We start from the raw sequence: 18,214 nt of genomic DNA on the forward strand, positions 1-18,214 counted from the left end.
TAGCTAAGCTGCAATCCCCAGAGGTAACACTGACCACAAGAACAACCTCTGAGTCTGACATGCAAGGTCCTTGTCACACGCATTGCTCTCCTTGGTGTCACCTGGATGTAATGGCTTCCCTCAGATAACCCAGGCACGAATAACCCTGGTGCAGCTTCTGGCTGTTATCTTGACAGCAGATGACAGATAAAGGGGAAGTAGCTCAGACATGTCACCACTCAAGTTTTGGTGGCTATCACAGCACACCCATGACAATTACATGATTTTCACAAAGGAGGCTGCCTTCTCTGTGGTTGTGTAAGCCCCTCTCCCTGGAGGCCCTGTGGAAGGCTCTCCAAGGCTCACCTGCCTGTACACAGCAGCAGCTGTGACACAGCACTGCTGTGTATCCCTGACTCCCATTGAAAGTGCTGTGGAAAAATTCTGTAGAAAAGTAAGAAGCGTCAAATTGAAGCCCCTGTTGAGACAGGGATTCTTAGTAGCTCAAGAATTCAAGAGGCTAAACACCAAGTAGAAAAGTATAAAATCTTAAAGAAAATAACAGAAAGGCCAGTCAATCCCTTCCCCTTCTGCCTAATGGCTGCCTGGCTAGGAAGGGCTATCCAAGTGCTTTATCAGGGAGTTGAGTATTCAGTCTAATGACTTTGTCAAATCCAGAATGTCTTTTGTGTTTACTAACCAATTAATAGTTACATTATAGTTACATTTTCCACACTATATATCTTGCTTGCATAATTGATTCATGCCGAGGTAAAGATGCCCACAGAAGCTAGTTCAAAAGAGGAACACTAACCACAGGCACAAAAGCAAACAGAAAAAGCCCACAGAAGACAGTCTTCATCAATTGACAGCGAAGGCCAAACTTTTCAGTAGCTGCATTTATTTCCATATGAAAACCATCACTGTGTTTAGGGCAATGCCTCCTTTTGATTTGCTGAGATGTTTCATGGAAGACTGTGTCCTGCTGTTTGTAGAGAGCATATGCCATCTAGGTTTGGGGTTTTCTCAGCATCTGGTGGCCTCAGATTTTATGCAACCATAAACTATTCCAAAATATCGTGCGTTCTTGTTCATGATTTTGGTATCCCTGGCAAAGCAGCCCTTTGTGTAACACTGGCTTATGGGAAGTTGGTTCAGCACGGTAGCTGCAGTCTGACAAAACCCTGAACTGGGTACTCTTAAAGTACTCCATAACCAAAGGGTCTGCTCAGAGACTGGATAGCTGCTTCACTGTGCAAACCATTTAAACACCCTCACACCCTTTCCGTTTGACGCAGACAAACATTCCAACATAAACCACTTTGTTACACAAAGCATTGCCAGCATCTAAATACAATAGACAAATGTAATTTTTCAGCACTAAGAGCTAGATTGCACTGAAGAGAGGAAAATTTCACTATGTGCTGAAAAGAGAGGAGTGTAATTCAAAGAGTGCATTTAAAAACCCTGGTATTTAGTACAAACAGAACTATGTAACAATATGCAACTATTTCAATTTATATCAAATCTAAGAGATAGAATCACAAAATTATTATTTCTAGTCTACAGGAAAGTGCCTTGAAAGAAGATGGTCCATAAGGTTTTAATCGTGTTCACCACATCTGTAAACAGAATAAAATGACCTGTTATTTATGTGAGTGCCACCTTGCTTTCAATGGAGCTTCTTGGTGATTTCTCTGAGAACATTCCAAAGCCTCTGAGGATAAAAGACATTGCCTTTGGACTCCTAAACATGAATACAATTTTATCTGAATTGTCTTCCCAGGTACTGCCAGATCTTGCACCATATGCTTTCCATGGATAGTAGCAAGATGTGCTCAGCAGGGGCTCTGCACATTTTTAGAGCACAGCATGCTAAATTAAGAATTTTTATTGAAACATAGAAGAGGTTTAACAACACAGAAAACAACATAATGCTTACAGTACTTCTTTTCCTAAGTTTGTAAAACCTGTCCATCAGAATTGATTTGTGGCAAATTCAAAATATGACACTGGCCCAAATATAATGGCTTTTTCCTTACAGCAATTAAAATACACTTACCTTACATTTGTTTTCAAACTAATTTTTTGACTAAGTTTTCAAGCCCTTTTAAAAACCAAAGAAAAAGATCTTAGCTGCTGGTAAAATGTGCAGCAATCAAGGTCTTTGATGAACATGTGAGCTGGAGCAGGGAACAGGTTCCACAGCTGAACTTTCAGGACCATTACAAGAAGAAAAGGAGAGGGGCCTGTGGCATCCTGTGTTCTTCTCCTCTAAAAGCTGCAAGGCTCCTTTGTATTTGAGACAATTTGGAATTTATTTAAAAGCTAATTAGTACTCGCATACCAGAAAAAATATTGTCAGCTCACAGAGGAAAGCTGAAAAATAAAATGAGTTTGGATTGAAGGTTCAGCAAGCTGCATCTCTGACATCAGCAGAGGTAAATCCCGTCATAAATATTTGATTCCTCCACACAGGTAATTGCTAGTAAATGACCATTCTCAAATATAATATGCTTTGGGGTCCTTATTTGAAATAAGTGAGCCTACGTAAGCATTTATTTAAGACAAAATCTTCAAAGCAGTTAATCAGCACAGCATTGCAAGAAGTTAATTAAGCTCATAGGTGCTAATGGAGTTAGAGTGTTATTCATTCAGAGTTATCTAAGTCTGGCTCACTTCCTCCTTCATGCTGGCACTAGCAAGAAGCCCTTCAGAAAGTTTTGGGGGATTTTTTACCCCTGTCCTCATACCAAAATAGAGCAGTGAGGTGGCCTGGAGGGCCAGCTCACTTTGTTATCTCTACAGCTGGCACAAGAGAAACACTGCTTCTTTTGGCACAACCCTATTAGGTGAGCCTAAGCCAAGGTGCATTTTCTGCTAGTGGCTGAGCACTTGCAGCACTTGATATAAAGTGCTGAAGCAGTGGCAAAGTTGATTAGAATCAGGACTTTATTCTAACGCCTTCTTGAAGGACTCTGAAAACTCTTTTCAGTCCTCACTGCCACAATGTATTGCTGCATAGTAAAAGTCCATCAAAATCTCTCATCTGGGCAAGTAAACAGGTTCTGATAAGATATTCCTCCTTATAGACTGTCTGTGGGCATGCGCTTAGGAGTGAGAAAGGCACCATTACCAATATCCTTGTCCGAATTCATACATTATATATGCTATCCAACAATTTCTGTGTCAGACTTGTGTTCTTAGCTGTATAAACTCCCATGGCAGGGTTTCAAACAGGCTCTCTGCTCTGCTCTCCTCTCTTGCAGGCAGCCGAGCTATTTGCAAACACTTTCACACATTCTCCTGCCGGTGGGAAATGTAGGCCAGCTTACCACAAGCAGACAGTGCGAAAGCATTCTTAAAAAACCCAGCTGCTGGCCTGTTTTTCATAGAGCGCAAGTCCTTTGAAACACTTGCCTACCTTCTACCCTGTAAACCCTCCTTTTCCACAGAGGGAACTTCCCCCTTTCTGGGGTGAGAACACCACATGAGCCATGTCCCCTGCCCCACCACAGCCCACTGCTCTTGCACCACTATTATGTTACCCCACTAAGGCTCTAGCCAAATGGTAGAACTGAATGCAAAAAACCCACACCCAGCTGTGTCTGCTTTTAGCTCTCAATATGTCAATGCATTTCTAAATATCAACAAAATATATAATTATTTGATTCTTAAGTAAAACAAGCTGGAAATTGAAAGGAGTTGTATTTGTTTTAATACAAGCAGTCAATCCAAATGAATTCCACTTAGGTCAATCATCAATACTCAGCTATAACTAAAGAAAAAATTCCACAGAGATGGAGAATTTAAAATTAGCATGAAAGGTACATAAGGTAAAAATTAAGAAACAAAATTAATCAGGAATTACAAATATAGAATATTTCCTTGAGTAATGCTTGGATTTTGATCCATTGTTAAAATGTGTGATTTGCACTATATTGTTCAAAAAAAGAATACCATTCACCATGGAAAATAACATGAGGTTTTAAAAAAAAATTACAAGGTTGCCTACCTGGCACTAAGTTGCTGAAGGACTTGAACCTTCTCTCTCATTCGATCCTGATTTTGTTTTACATTCTTTGCAAGTATGATGACACTTCCTACAATATTGAAAGCAAATAAAACATTGAAGAATTTTGCTGGATTTCTTCTAATACAACCATAGAGCATGATGGTAAAAGTTCTTGAAGAAGTAATCTCTTGCCTAGATTTCCCAATTTTTGTAATATGGGATATAAACTGCAAAATATGACATCTAAATGTCTCAGCCAATAAATACCCATTAATTAGTATTAAGTACTCCTTCTAGTAATATAACAGAATTTTCTAAGCAGCAAAGGACAGTTCTTGCCACAAACCAAGCTAGGAGTAAGGTGTATAACATTTCATATAATACCAAGTATATACTTTGTTATGTGGGGGAAGAATACGAGTAGAGAAATAGATGAACAATGAAGAAGCTTCCCATTATCAGTCAGGTACTTTTATAGGCATAAAAGCTCATGCTGGTCTGGGGGAAAGATGTGGACAGACAAAGGAGAATGATTTTTTTAGACAGGATTTTTGGAAATGTATTCTGTAAGCAAAAGGTTTATACAAGAAGCCATATTGAGAATGGAGAGTACAACAGGCAGCTGAAGGAGGAGCTGGGAAGGAAGTCAGAGTCTGATTTGATATGAAGGAGTGTTTTATGTGAAGTTAAGAAAACAATGAATAAAACATGGAGGCACCAGGTGACAGAAGTCAACCACTGAGATCTATTCTATGGTTAGAGGTGCAAGGTGGAAAAAGCAGCCCCTCAGTTTGTGCTCTTTGTGGTTTGGCATGAAAGCATGAAGTTGGGCAAAGCCATAGAGGAGAGGGAGGTTGGAATATGAGCTGAGATTGACACTGTTGTTAAAATATGAGAACATTATAAAAAAATCTGTAGCATATTTGGCCTGAGGTATGTTCCAAAAGAAGACTCAAAGGATCGAAGTGATAACACGGACAATCTTAGCAGTATGATACTAGATGAAAAGAGAATGAGTAACTGTTGTCACATCACACCTAAAAGTACAATAATTTCATTTAAATAATGGATATCCTAGTAACAGGTATTACAATGAGTTTAATTTGCATTTTCTGAAGAATGTGTAGTAGTTTCTAATAATGTGATATACAGTCCAAGAGTATAACGAGTACCTCAGAATCTAAACACAGAATTTAAATTCATAGTTTTGCTGCATATAATTTTTAGTGTGTTTTAGACTATTTTGATCTAGGCTTAATAATTTAAATTAGCACAGACCTTTTTTGATGTGGACCAAATGGTGCAATACCCATTTTCTGAAACTTTTTTTGGCATTTTCCCATGTATGACATCTTTCCAATGGCAAAGCCCAAGACACCAGCAACTACAGACAGATAACAAAACATTGTTAATACAACAGCTTAAATCAGGAGTGTGGTATTGGCTCCACTTTAATCATATAACAAATTCTGTACCACATCTTTTCAGAACAAGTCACAAACACATGTAAAATTATACAGGGTTTACAGGGGTGAATGCAACAACTACTGAAAAGTGGTTACCTACCATGAGAGAGAACAACTGGTCCAAAATAATTAATACAGAAAAAGGATATAATATTCCTGTGTACGGGAAAAGGAGATAATATTTAAAGGACCAGATTATAGAAAATAAAATTAACTCACAATGTCAGCACTAATAGTTCTTGCCTTTGATTGCACACTGTGGTTTACTAATTGATCACACTTTTAACACCAACTTCTCTGGCCTTCTAAGAAGCTGGAACATCAGCTTGCCATACTTTTGCACTGTGGCTTTCACTCACTAGAGTCAGAATAAAAGACTACTTCAATGTCCTTGATTTCCTGCTGGATTTCTGCTGGAGAGGGAATCTATTTAATTTCTTGTCATGTACGAGCCACCTCACTGTACAGTACAGTTACTGTGCTTCTATCTGTTTTTTTAATCAATCCATGGTTCTGAATTAGACAATTGAGATCAATCAAACAAACACGTGAAAAGGACCATAGTATTTTATATATTATAGTATTGTGACTTCTTGATACCATAAATTGTGCAATCTGCCAAGCACAGCCGATCAATGAGCTGACATAATTTATAAACCGAAGTGGAGACTAGAGTTTATACAAATTTGAGAGACTGCATTACATAAATATAAGCTGCTACTGAAAATATTAACATTAGAAGAACCTCGCTTCATACATTTATTTTTAAACACATCAGAAATTTGATTTCCTAATCTGCTGGGGTAACATAAAATGCAAAAAATAAGATTTTGGAAAGAAATTCAGAGAGATGCATTTAATGGCATATGCCTGTAAAGACATATGACAGGCAAAGAACCGTTTCTTTCCTTTTAGAACTGGGTACAACTTACTTGCCATCTTGGGGAATGGACCAAATCTTGGGCTTGCTGAGAAAATGCCTACAATAAAAGAAAATAGTCAGAAAGCTTATTCACTTATTCACTTGAGGAACTCAGCAGCACTCAAAACCAGCACTAATTTTCCTACAGATTTTGCATTTCTTAAGGTAAAGATGGTATGAAGTCCATTAATTCAGATTTCAGTACATCAGGATACTTTCTATTCCACCACTAGTTCTTAGTGCATGTGTTTTGGGGCAGTTCTAGAGTTATAGAAGGAAGAGAATCTGGACTTTGCAGTATTCAGTGCAGGCAGGAGCTCAGAGTGTAAACCAACACGAAAGCAGCATGTCTGCCACTGGTGACACCTGCAGCACTGCAGAGGAAGTGATGGTGGCTTAGGTTTTAGCACAAACCAGCCCTGCATATAAAACAGCAAAATTAAATCTCTTACACAGGATCCAGCTCCTTATGCTGTGATAAGTAGGATGAAACTGCTCTTTGGTAGCTTTCCATGGCTATCAATTAAAACTGTACCACTGGTATCTAGCCTTCCTCTCTGCAGAGGAAAGATCACACATTTTGGCCTTTAAGAGGAGAACACAGTGTGCTAAACCAGAAAAGCAAAAAATTATCTTTAGCTTTTCCACCAAAATCCTCATTCCCCCAGTAATCTCAGGAGGTGAAACCAGTATTCCTCTGAGAACTATGTGTCTGGCAGAGGAATGCCATGCTGTGGAGGAGGGCTCCACACAGCAAGATTACCATGGCAAAGGGAAGGGAAGTAAACACTGCTTGCACTGTTACATGCATTCAGATAGTAATAATGAGGCTTAGAAGCTCCAGCATCTTCTAGAGGCAGGGTACTGTGTGCAGCCATCAGAAGAAAGTATTTAGACAGAGGAGTATTCAGCCTATGCTAAGCACAAGGGCCTTTGCCCACTGTGATCTATGCAATTTTATATTGAGTCTCTCAGGGGAGGGAGGAACAAAAGTGTTGTTTGTTTCTAATCACCCACCCCCCAACTGTTGACACACAGTAATGATTACTTACTGAGAGCATTTGTTATTTCACAGCTGATCAGAAACAGCCAAGTAAAATGAACAGAAACTGAGAAGAATACCTGGTGCCAGAGGCTGGCACGTAAGCTCCAGAGACAGCCACGGTGCCCTTCCTGTCACTGCTCACCTTTTTTCCAATGTGTAATCCTTCTCTGCCACACTCTTACTCCTTCCCTCCCTGTCTCCCTACAAGGTCAAGGATGGAGTAGGGAACCCACATCAGCCTCTTGTGATATAGCTTAGCAGACTTCAGGGTGGATGCCCCTCACACTCTACCCAAAACACCAACCTCAACCTTATACATAGTCAAGGCCCCCAGCAGGGAAACTGAAGGCGCCATGCATAGAACCAGGCTCATCCATCATAAACAGAACACAATTTTCTTTTGTGTTAGCCTGCAGATCGTGAGCTTTCTCTACAGAAAGCTCTCTTTCTCCTCACTTTGGCAGTACTCCTTGTCCCTTTGCACCAAAGCTGTAGTTATATTGATACATGGTGACTGTCAAAACATTGCCAGCATTTTCAAACAGAACAACAGTTAGAGCTCCAGCACCCGATTCGAACGCCCTGCTCCTCAATGCTCTCAATGCTCTGCCCCACGAGCTGCCCCAGTGAAGGCTCTACTCAACTCCATGTGATCACAGCGACAAAATCCAGCCACCAGTCTTTGGATTTGCAAATTTTCTTTTCAGTTCATGCTTTTGCAAAAGAATGACTGTGGCAATGCAAATCACCATAATCAAATCACCATAGCAATGATGGTAATGAGCAAGAAGAATATTGATCTTGAAAAACAGCACTTTAATGATGCATTTTTTTATCATTACCTTTTGAGATTAGCCCCTGGGTGACAAGCATGCTCCCAAGAGATAAAGGAAGAGCTGTGAAAATGAAAAGAAGAGTAGCTGGTATCAGCTAAAATTTGCTAAATATTTGGTAAATACTCTCTTATACATTAAATGTTTTTTGTTTCTAATGTTAAACACATTATTTCTAAACATTAACTTTGCCTACTGTCTTAATCACCTATTACATCAGCTCATTCAGATTATGTTCTCTTCAAAGCCACGATGTCCTCACACAGTGCCAGACATCAGCCATGCTGTAACATCTGGAACTAACACAATATATATATATTTATTAAATAATAGTTTCCACAATCTAAATATCTCCTCTAACTACTGCAACACTTGTAATGACAACTCCAATAAAATGCCGAAATCCTTTTCAATCTTCTCCATTCAGGAAATATGTAATTTAGATACAAACTGAGAGGGTGGAAGTAAAGGAAACTAAAACACCAAGCACTGATCTTTTTAGCTGTCCTAACATACAAAGAATTTCACAAACCAAAGACATAGCCATGCCTGCCTTTCATTCAAAGGCAAGGATAAGTTTGTAACAAAGTAAAACATTCCTAAGGTGGTTGTTATAATGGACTTCAAGAACAGAACCAACTCTACAACCGCTGAAGTTCAGATTAAACAAGACCTCAGTTCAACCACCTTTACCTACAACAATTATGCAAATAATTCAATTAAACCTTTAAGAATACCAAGCTTAACTTAACATGACAGAGTTGACCCACAACAGTGTTCCAACAAAAAAGCATTTTGCAGACAGTTTTGCATACATACATCAAGAACTCATTCTGTGTGGTAAGTGTGGTAAGAATGATTTTGGATCACTCACCTCTGTACCAGAAACTTTCCTGTTTGCATTCTTTAATGATCCTTGCAACCTCTCTGTCTTGAATTTGGGACAGGGGACAAAATAACATTGGCTGAAAGCATAAACATGGATTAGTTTACTGAATTTAATCTCACGGGAAGTAAAAAAATGAATCAATTTTAAGAAGAGAAATTATTTAAAAAACAAATAAAATACAAAAACTTCCAAGCAAAACTCCTTACTCTGTTGCAAGCAGTGTGATGAAATCGTGATACCCCAATACAGAAACAGAAAGAACTCCATAGGTTTTAAGTATAAATAACCCATCTTGTTGGTTTTTACTTTCCTAAAATAGCTCAGCTGCTGCTTACCCCAGAAGCATATTGTTTCATATCTGTTAGTCATTTCATTCTCATGAGCTACATTATGTCTCCCAGAAAGAAATGACAGGAAATAAAGGCAGAGTGGCAGTTTTCAAAAATCAAGTTCTGCTCTGTACAGAAGTCAACTGAAGTTCAATAAGAGCAGATTTTACAATTATTTAGAAGAGGGTCAACATTAATTCTGCCAGACTCCCCACTAGTAGAACTTTCTCTCTGAGCAATTTAAATATATCCATGGCATTAACTGAACTCAATCATACTGGCTTCACCTTAGTACAAATCAGGCCAGCAACAGACTTCTTGAAGGTAGCTCTTTTTCCACCCATTGTGATTGTGAGGAAAAAGTGACAGTATTCTCCCTTGCATTCCATTCAGGGTATTGGGATGTAAACATATGAGGATTATTTTTCTTTCTTTAAGAAAAGACTCAGTATAGCATTTGAAGTGCTATCAGCCATCTGAGATAAATGGGTGTACTGGTTTCGACTGGACAAGAGTTTATTTTCTCCATAGTAACCAGTATGGTGCTAGGTTGTGGATTTATGACCAAACCAGTCTTTACAATACAGGGATATTTAATTACTGCTGAGTAGACCTTACACAGAGTCAAGGCCTTTTCTGTTTCTCAGGCTGCCCACCAGCAAATCATCCGGGGATTTGGTAGGGGACACAGCTGGGACAGCTGACCCAAAGGATATTCCAATTTCATACCGTGACATTGTGCTCAGCAAGAAAAGCCAAGGGAAAGGAGTTGTCATTAAGTTAAAATTAATTGAAATTTTAACATTTTTCTGTAAAAATGCATCATCTTCAAACATAATCATTCTTGAAAGAAAAACTAGGCATCATAGAAGAAGCACTGCCTTGGAAAAAACAGCACATTCATCTATTACAGGATTCTATCTCCTTTTATGCCTGACTCCTTTCATGCATGATTTTATAGCCATAATAAGGGAATGCTTTTATTGGCCATAGCCACACATTTCACATTATAGGAATTAGTATCTCAGCCCTTTTTCAAGCACTGCTCCCACAAAAGTTAATGGTGGAGCTGGGCAAACAATACAGAATTGGCTCCACTCTAGATCATAGAGAACTGCTTCAAACTGGTTTCAGAGCAAGTTCATAACAAATACAGTAAAATACAAACAGACTGACTGAAAGATAAGGAAATGCATGTCAGAGTCCCAAGTGCACCAACAGGCTTTGCAACCTTCCTGCCTCCATACACACCCTACCAGCTGTTTAGCTGCTTGGGCTCAGAGTCAGCTCTACCATGGCACAGTTGTGTAACACCGAGTTAGACTGCTGAGAAAACAGAAAAGTTCAGAGAAAGCAGCAAGAAGCTTTGTCCGGGGCCTCTGCCCTTCAGCTCAGGAGCTGTATATAAGCTCAGGCCCTTGCCTTAACTGTGCTGTAGGTATACCATGGAGATCCTTACCCTACCTTGCTCACCTGAACACCCAGCTTAGCGTCAGACTTGCCTGGCAATCACTGAACTGACAGCAGGCTGACCCTAGTAAACATCATTGGATCTGCTTTCCTCCTCTTTTTGTGCTCCCTGCCCCTGCCATCCTGCTGTCACTTGTGCCTCTTCCTTGCAAATCAGCCCAGTATTGCTGCCCTCTGGTAGTGACTGGTTAGCAAAAAGTCATATCACATTTAAATTCCTCAATGTCTCCATCAGAGGAGAATGTTCATCTTCTGTAGAGCTGTAGACCAGACTCTTGTGCTGTACTGTTCCCTTCTCCCCTTCTGAACATGTGCATGCAGAGCTTGATGGGGACAGGTTGTACTGGACTTGTACTCAGACACCATGGCTATGCCAGCTCATAACTCAGGGCATAAATCAGAGACTTAAGATTCACAACTCCTAGCCCTCTGAGCACAGTGAACCAGGAAAAATAACACACCATCCTCTCCTCTCTTCATCTATATGCTTAAGCTAGCAGACACCTATTTCTCTCTTCAATAAGAGCAACTGAGGCAAAATCTGTTATTCTTTAGCAATAGCATCGAAATAAAAGGGAGGAAACCCAGCTTACCCATCCAGGCTGCTTAATTGGAGGTGTCTGACTTCCCTGTTGACCTGTTTCAGAAGACATTGTCTCTTTCCTTGTAGTCTGCTACTGCTCTTGTTCAGCAGCAGCTATGCGTTTTATGCTTGGCTACTTCTCCTTCTGCAAGGTACAAAGGTAAAAAGTCAAGATATCATATTGATATTTGCAAGTCCAATGTTCATCTAGAAAGAAAAATGACCAGGTTGAAAGGAGTGCATTTTTTACAGCAGAGAGCATCCTGATACACAATTTACAGCAGTTTATCACTTATCAGCAACACAGAGTTGTGTGTAACTTAAACAGGTAACTACAATTAAATACTGAATCATGACCTAGTATAGTATGCTCAATCAGAGAGAAATGAAAATAAATATGAGAATTGAAAACCTTTCTAATTTTTTAATGCATTGCAGGTGCAAGAAATAGCCTCTTTAGTGTGCTGTCCAGAATTAGTGCACTACTTCTTTCCTCACTGCCACCATCTGAAGCCTGGATTTCATGGGACCCGCCAAGCAAGCCTATCACAAAGCACACCTGTGTCTCCAAAAATCCAATTCAGTTAAAAACATCCTTTAAAAAATAACACAAAATAATAGATTCCAAAAAGTTTTAGATTGGCAATCTTCCATGCTGAGAGCTATGCTGCCAGGGAAAAGCAAGAAGGAAACTCATTTATTTCTAGAGTACTTCAAAGAATCTAAATTGTGATTTTTACCTAGCACTTTGCTGCATGCTCTGGCACTTTATTAACATAGAGGGCACTTCTCCTTTTCTAAAAGTACCTTCTGAGAATGGTGGCACTGAGCAAGGCTAAAGTGCCTATAAAGGGCAGAGTTAAATCGAAAAGATATGCAACAATTTACTGGTTTTTTTTTATTTTCATACCATTTCAAAATCGTTTTTTGCATTCATAATATTACTGTATAAACAACTTCCTGCACTTACTTTGGGGTCAGTTACACAGCTACAAAATTCAAGCAACATCTGCTTCATATACACTAGATATTCAGACAGCAAAGCTTTTTCAAGCAATAGAAGCAACATAACCTCCTATCCCCCTGGTAAAAAAACTTAAATAAAGCATTGAATTCACACCAATCTGAACTTTATTCTTAGACACTCACAAAAATAACAATGATAACTGTGTCTTTGAAAAACCACAAGTTTGAAAACCCACATTCTATGAGGAAAGCTCACAGCTCGACACAGTCTTCCTCAATCTGAGAGCAATTTAATTTTCATCAGTCCCTTGTCACTTAATGCAAAAAAATGACATAAAATATAAGAAAGACGCATAAAACTTTAAAGAGGTTTGTGTCAATCAAAAATGAATAAAATTTCTTTCCTTATCTGCTTTCTTATTCTTATCTACTCAGTAAACCTACTAGTGCAGACGGCTGCATAAAATAATCACTGGAAACAGTTTCTAAATGCTGCAACAGATTTAAAGTGCTTATCTTTTTCATGATAATAAAACAGCTGAGTCACAGGAGGAAAATGAGTAAAATAAAATGAAGGGAAAAGAGTGGGTATAAATAAAGATTACAGCTATTTGCAGTTTGCCATGGGCCTCATATATTGTCCTAAGTACACGTTTCTCCTGAATTATATCATTCAGCTACGCTACTGCTTCAACATAATGAAGAACCCCAAAAATATTTAGCCTTTTAAGCAGCCTCATGGTACATCTCCCACATGGGATGAATGCTGAGAGCTATACTGGCAAGAATGAAACAAAGAGACAGAGTTGATGTCATCAAAATATTATGTAACTGACTTATTAATATTCATACCTAGCAGACAAGCTGTCGCCTATCTGAGGAATGTAAAAGTGTTCCAATATGTCAAGTCCCTGTGTCTTGGAAAGACAACTGTTATCCCAAAAAATAACTATATTTCCACTAGCTTACCGGAGAAATTTAATTTCTTGTAATTTTCTCCAATACTCACTGCTGTTTTCTCAACCTTACACGTAATTCTTAGTGCAACAAGTAAGTTCATATTCTGGGAAGAATTTCCCAGTTATATTATTCTGCTTAAACTAAATAACTATATAATACAAGATTAAATCAATGTGGTTTGCAAGGATCAAATAGTCAAAAAACTTATTTGTCTTTTACAATAAATGTTCTGGACAATTTCTTCATTTTCAGAAGAAAACGCTAATTTTAGGCTCCTGAAAATATCTCACAGTCTGAATACCTCTAATTAGATGACAAAGAAGCAGTATGCAAGAAGATAACTAAGTTTTTCAAATATGAGAGTTGTCAACTTCATACACTATGTTTTCAATAAAAAAGCTTCCTTCTGAATAGGAATAATGACCCCATAATTTCTAGGGCTAGAATTTCGGGGACCAAAGGGGGAGCCAAAATTGATTGTATTAACTGGTCCATGCAGTGGGCTGTGCAGCCCAGGGCAGGCACCACTCATCAAAGATTTCAGAGAGGCACTTCAAGGACCATCGTGAGGAAGACTACAAGCCTCAACATGATGTTTCACACCTATCTGAACTGGCTCTTTGAAATAAGAGCCTGAGTTTAAAACAAAGGTGAGTCTACAGAGTAGCTGCACCAGGTAGTAAACGAAAAGGTCAACAACCTGAGAGCACAGGGCTGGGGAATGCCCCATGCATGCCCAGCCCTGCAGCAGCTGCTCAGTGCCCACACCCAGGGCAGTGCATGCTCAGTCAGCACAGAGTATTTCTATCCTAGAAATACAGAACCAACTAAGCTGGAAAAGGCCTCTAAGATTATCGAGTCCAACCTATGACCAAACACCACCTTGTCAACTGAACCATGGCACTGCCACATCCATTCCAATATCTAATCACTCTTATTGTGAAGAAATTCTTCCTAATGTTCAACCTGAACCTCCTGTGGCACAGCTTGAGGCTACATCCTCTTGTCCTGCCATTAGTGGTCCGGGAGAAGAGATTAATCGTTCCCTGGCTACAACCTCCTTCCAGGTGGTTGCAGAGGACAATAAGGTCTCCCCGAGCATCCTTTTCTCCAGGATAAACGCCCCTCAGCCGCTCCTAGCAGGACATATACCGCAGACCCTTCAGCAGCTCCGCTGCCCTTCTCTGGACACGCTCAAGCACCTCAGTGTGCTTCCCGAACTGACGGGTGACATCGCCGTCGGCCTGCGGCAGCACAGGCCCACAGCGGCAGCACAGGCCCACAGCGGCCGCCTGCGCCGGGCCCGCCGCCGACAGCCGCGCCCCGACCCCCGCCTTCCCCCGCCGTGACGCCGGAGAAATCCGGCCCCGCGGAGCCGCTCGGCGCGGAGAGGAGGAGTCTGACACTCAGGGTCCCCACCGCTCTTACCTTCCTCGGGCCGCCGGAGGAAAACGGAACGGGTCGGGTCGGGCTGGGCTGGGCTGGGCTGGGCCGGCCCGGGCTGGCCAGGCCCGGCCTGGCTGGCCCCAGAAGCTCAGGAGTGCCCGCCGGCCGGGCTGAGCCGCGCTGGGCTCCAGCGGCACCTGCTGGCCGCCGGGCGCAGGGACAGCGGGGCGGCCGGGCTGCAGAGCCCGCCCAGGTCACCTCGAGCCCCGCTCCTCGGGGGCCACACGGGTACCTCTCGCCTCCCGGTGTGCGGCTCCGGTAGAAGAACAGCGAGGCCGCCGAGAAAATTCCGCCTTCTCGGATTTCTCCACTGAAATTCAGAACGCTCTTTCAGCAAGGGTATGTGCTAATGAAGGTAGCAGACTCACAGAATCTTTAGGGTTGGAAGGGCCCTATGGAGGTCACCCGGTCCAAGCCCCCCTGCCAAGGAGAGCAGCCTGGAGCAGGTGACAGAGGAACTCGTCCAGGTGGGTTTGGAATGTATAGAGAGAAAGGGAGGCTCCATGAAGTGCCTGGGCAGCCTGTTCACTGCTCTGCCACTCTCAGTGGAAAGATCTTCCTCGAGCTGTTGGAACTTCTTGGCTTAGTTTATGGCCACTGCTCCTCATCTGGTCGCTGGGCGCCACCAAAAGGGGTCTGACACCCTCCTTTGCGATATTTATATGCACTGATGAGACCCCCTCCCAGTTTCCTCCTCTGCAGACTAAACAGGCCCAGCTCCTGCAGTCTCTCCTCAAGAGATATGTTCCTCTCCTTGTCCAGTGGCCTTCACTGAACCCTCTCCAGTAACTTCTTGTCTTTCTTGTAGTGAGAAGCCCAGCATACCACATACGGGGTCTGTCCTATGAATTGAAAATATTTTTTCTGGAAATGAAATCTTCTTCTTTAAAAAAAAAAAACCAAGAAATTCTACTTTGACCATTCTGGAATGAAAAGTGTTGCTTATCTACTTTGATTTTAACACTACAATGCTTGTAAATAATTAGGTAAATAATTAAATTTTAATATTAACAAGAATTAAACAAATAAGAAAGGCACTTATATCAAGCAAAAATAATTTTGCAAGACAAAGTTATCCTGAAAATGGCAGCTGGGTGTGGGAGGGGTTGTTCTAGGAATATTGAAAAAAATGGTTCTACTTTCTCTGAAATGAGAAATGCAATGCCTTTCTTTAAGAGTAAGTTTTCTAAAACAAAAAATATAAACATGAGTTTTATTCTGCATTTTATTTTAATAAAAAAGGTCTCAGTTTCTATTTTGTTTTGCTTTTTTTTTTTTTTGCAGCAAGTCAGTAGTTTTCAGTAGAGTCTCTTAAATGATGATATGACACTTCAGTGCTTATCATGAAATGAATGGCCTGTGAGATCACCATTAAACTTCCTCCTTTTGCATGACCTTGGCATCTCAGTTTCATAAGAAACATAAATCGTAGTTATTTTTTCTTAAGTCCAAAAAAAGCTTTCAGTTTCCATGAGTCTTGGCTCCTTGAAGCCCTTTTCACCAGGCTATTCTCCCACTCTTGCCTGCCAAACCAGAGGATCAGACTTTGCTGCTGCAAAATGTGCTTTTCACATGGAGGCTGGGCAAGAGTGTTGTCCTAAAACAAGTCCTGAAAGTGTATCTAATACCTTTCTAATACTGGGATCTAAAAGGTATTCTTGAAAACATACATTAAAACTATTTAATAGGTATTGGCTACATGATATTCTGAAAAATGCAATACACTAGAGAATGCCATATGGAGTGACTACTTAATAACCAAAAACTTCTTAATTGGTCCAGCTTAAACTGGACACAAAATTAAATAGCACTGGAATTATAATTTTCTCATGGGCCATATGTGTGCCTGGGATAGTGATTGATAGTGATAGAGATAGGATTTTTTGAATTCTTGCAACAGTATTCTTGCAAATTTCTGTGCAAAAGTGCCTATTAAAAATCAGTTTAAGTTTCCTTTTAATTGTAACTTTAAATGTAAAATTGGTTATCACAATTGAATATGTTCTTCAAACACTCTTTCTTTCCAAGATTTACCTGACAGTTTTTTGGAGTTATAAAAATGGAGAGAAGGTAATAGACAGAAATCAGTAAATGTTAGTGAGTTGGAAGAGTAAACACAGAGTTACCACTCCCAAACAAAACCAACTTTACACATCAAAGAAAAAAAAACCTAAGTGATTCCAAGAATAAAACAACCAATATGGAGTTGAATGTTTGGCCGAGGAATTATCTGTTGTCAGGGTAGAAGCAGATCAAGGACTGAGATTTCACAAACTCAGGGAAGGTTTACAGGCTCTGGCTGCTTGACTGAAGCACCTCTTAGAAAACACTGAAGGGTTGCCAGGGTCCTGAGGTTCACCACAGTCACTAAAGCAAAGCTTTTCTGGTGTGCATGTTTAACAGAAACACTCCACGTATGTATGCTGTGTGTGCCAGCAGGAGGAACTATTACCACTTATGTTAAACGTGGTTTATTTGTCTATTACAAAATCAAACCCTCTTAATTGCTTGAAAATTCCCTGAGAAACAAAGCTCCACCCCCTTGCTTTGTAACCATAACAGAGCGTGGAAAATGAAGAAAGAATTACACGACAGAGCATTGTTCTTATGCCGATGGGAGTAGGAGTTTAAGGGCGAATGAAAAGACATGAAAAGTCACAGCCGGAAACAGTCAACATACTTCTGAGTAAAACATTAAACTGCCCTCACTACTTGCAAGGAATTATGTAAGTTTTCTGCATCTTGGCTGATTCTTGGATGTACTTCTGTTTTATACTTGGCCTGGGCTATCTTTAAGAAGTGAATAGTTGGTAATTATGACATGTTTAAGATACAGGATTTCCCCTTCTCAGTGTGAAGAACCCAGCAAAGAGCTTGCAGGGACCTGCATTGTGTTTCCCATGAGATGGTGACAAGTGCCTAACTGTAAACTCACCCACTCCTGCTTTTTTCCAGAGCTGCGGTTTTAATCCTAATCTGTGCTCATACTTTCACGCTTTCCCCCCCCATTTCTCTGGCACTTGCTTCTGCTTCTTCGTCATACTCATTTCAGGCATCTCAAGCAATACATAAGGACAACTCACAGGGGTCTGAAAGTTCTTTTAAGTGCCATGTGTTTACTTGGGTTTCAAAACATACTTGTATTACAGTTTGAACCCAAATAAAGCATTGTTTTTTACAATCACTAGCTTTAGAAGAGTTTACCCCTGTCAACCAATGTAGTTATGGGGCTGTTAAATTCAGATAATTTTGTTATGTCTGCCTTGGGGTATGGGTGTCTTAAATATTATTCTAGAATGAAAATGCTTCTT

At 40.4% G+C, this 18,214-nt stretch overlaps 1 protein-coding gene across 2 annotated transcripts; it reads right to left on the bottom strand.

Moving 5' to 3' along the window:
• Window positions 1–14,985, bottom strand: OCIAD2 (OCIA domain containing 2). 2 transcript variants are annotated; one of them, XM_084204523.1, is made up of 8 exons: window positions 14,886–14,985; window positions 11,542–11,676; window positions 9,135–9,225; window positions 8,270–8,323; window positions 6,393–6,440; window positions 5,273–5,378; window positions 3,995–4,082; window positions 1–1,601 (listed from the first exon to the last, which is right to left on the bottom strand). In XM_084204523.1, exons 2-7 carry the CDS (start codon window positions 11,599–11,601, stop codon window positions 4,001–4,003), a joined length of 441 nt encoding a protein of 146 aa, XP_084060649.1. In that variant the 5' UTR covers window positions 11,602–11,676; window positions 14,886–14,985; the 3' UTR covers window positions 1–1,601; window positions 3,995–4,000. The 2 variants fall into 2 exon arrangements, with proteins under 2 accessions (XP_084060649.1, XP_084060650.1); XM_084204524.1 differs by having other exon boundaries at window positions 1–1,622.
• Window positions 14,986–18,214: the final 3,229 nt, after the last annotated feature.

This window comes from Fringilla coelebs, assembly GCF_963513975.1.
Source record: "Fringilla coelebs genome assembly, chromosome: 4".
NCBI lineage: Eukaryota > Metazoa > Chordata > Aves > Passeriformes > Fringillidae > Fringilla > Fringilla coelebs.

What these genes read in the sequence shown, in the direction of transcription:
- OCIAD2 (XM_084204523.1), bottom strand. Translation starts at nt 11,601, where the DNA reads ATGTCTTCTGAAACAGGTCAACAGGGAAGTCAGACACCTCCAATTAAG. An exon ending in CCAGGGGCTAATCTCAAAAG is followed by an intron (nt 6,441 to 8,269) that starts GTAATGATAAAA and finishes CTTTTATTGTAG; the next exon opens with GCATTTTCTCAGCAAGCCCA. An exon ending in TTTGGTCCACATCAAAAAAG is followed by an intron (nt 4,083 to 5,272) that starts GTCTGTGCTAAT and finishes TCAATATTGTAG; the next exon opens with GAAGTGTCATCATACTTGCA.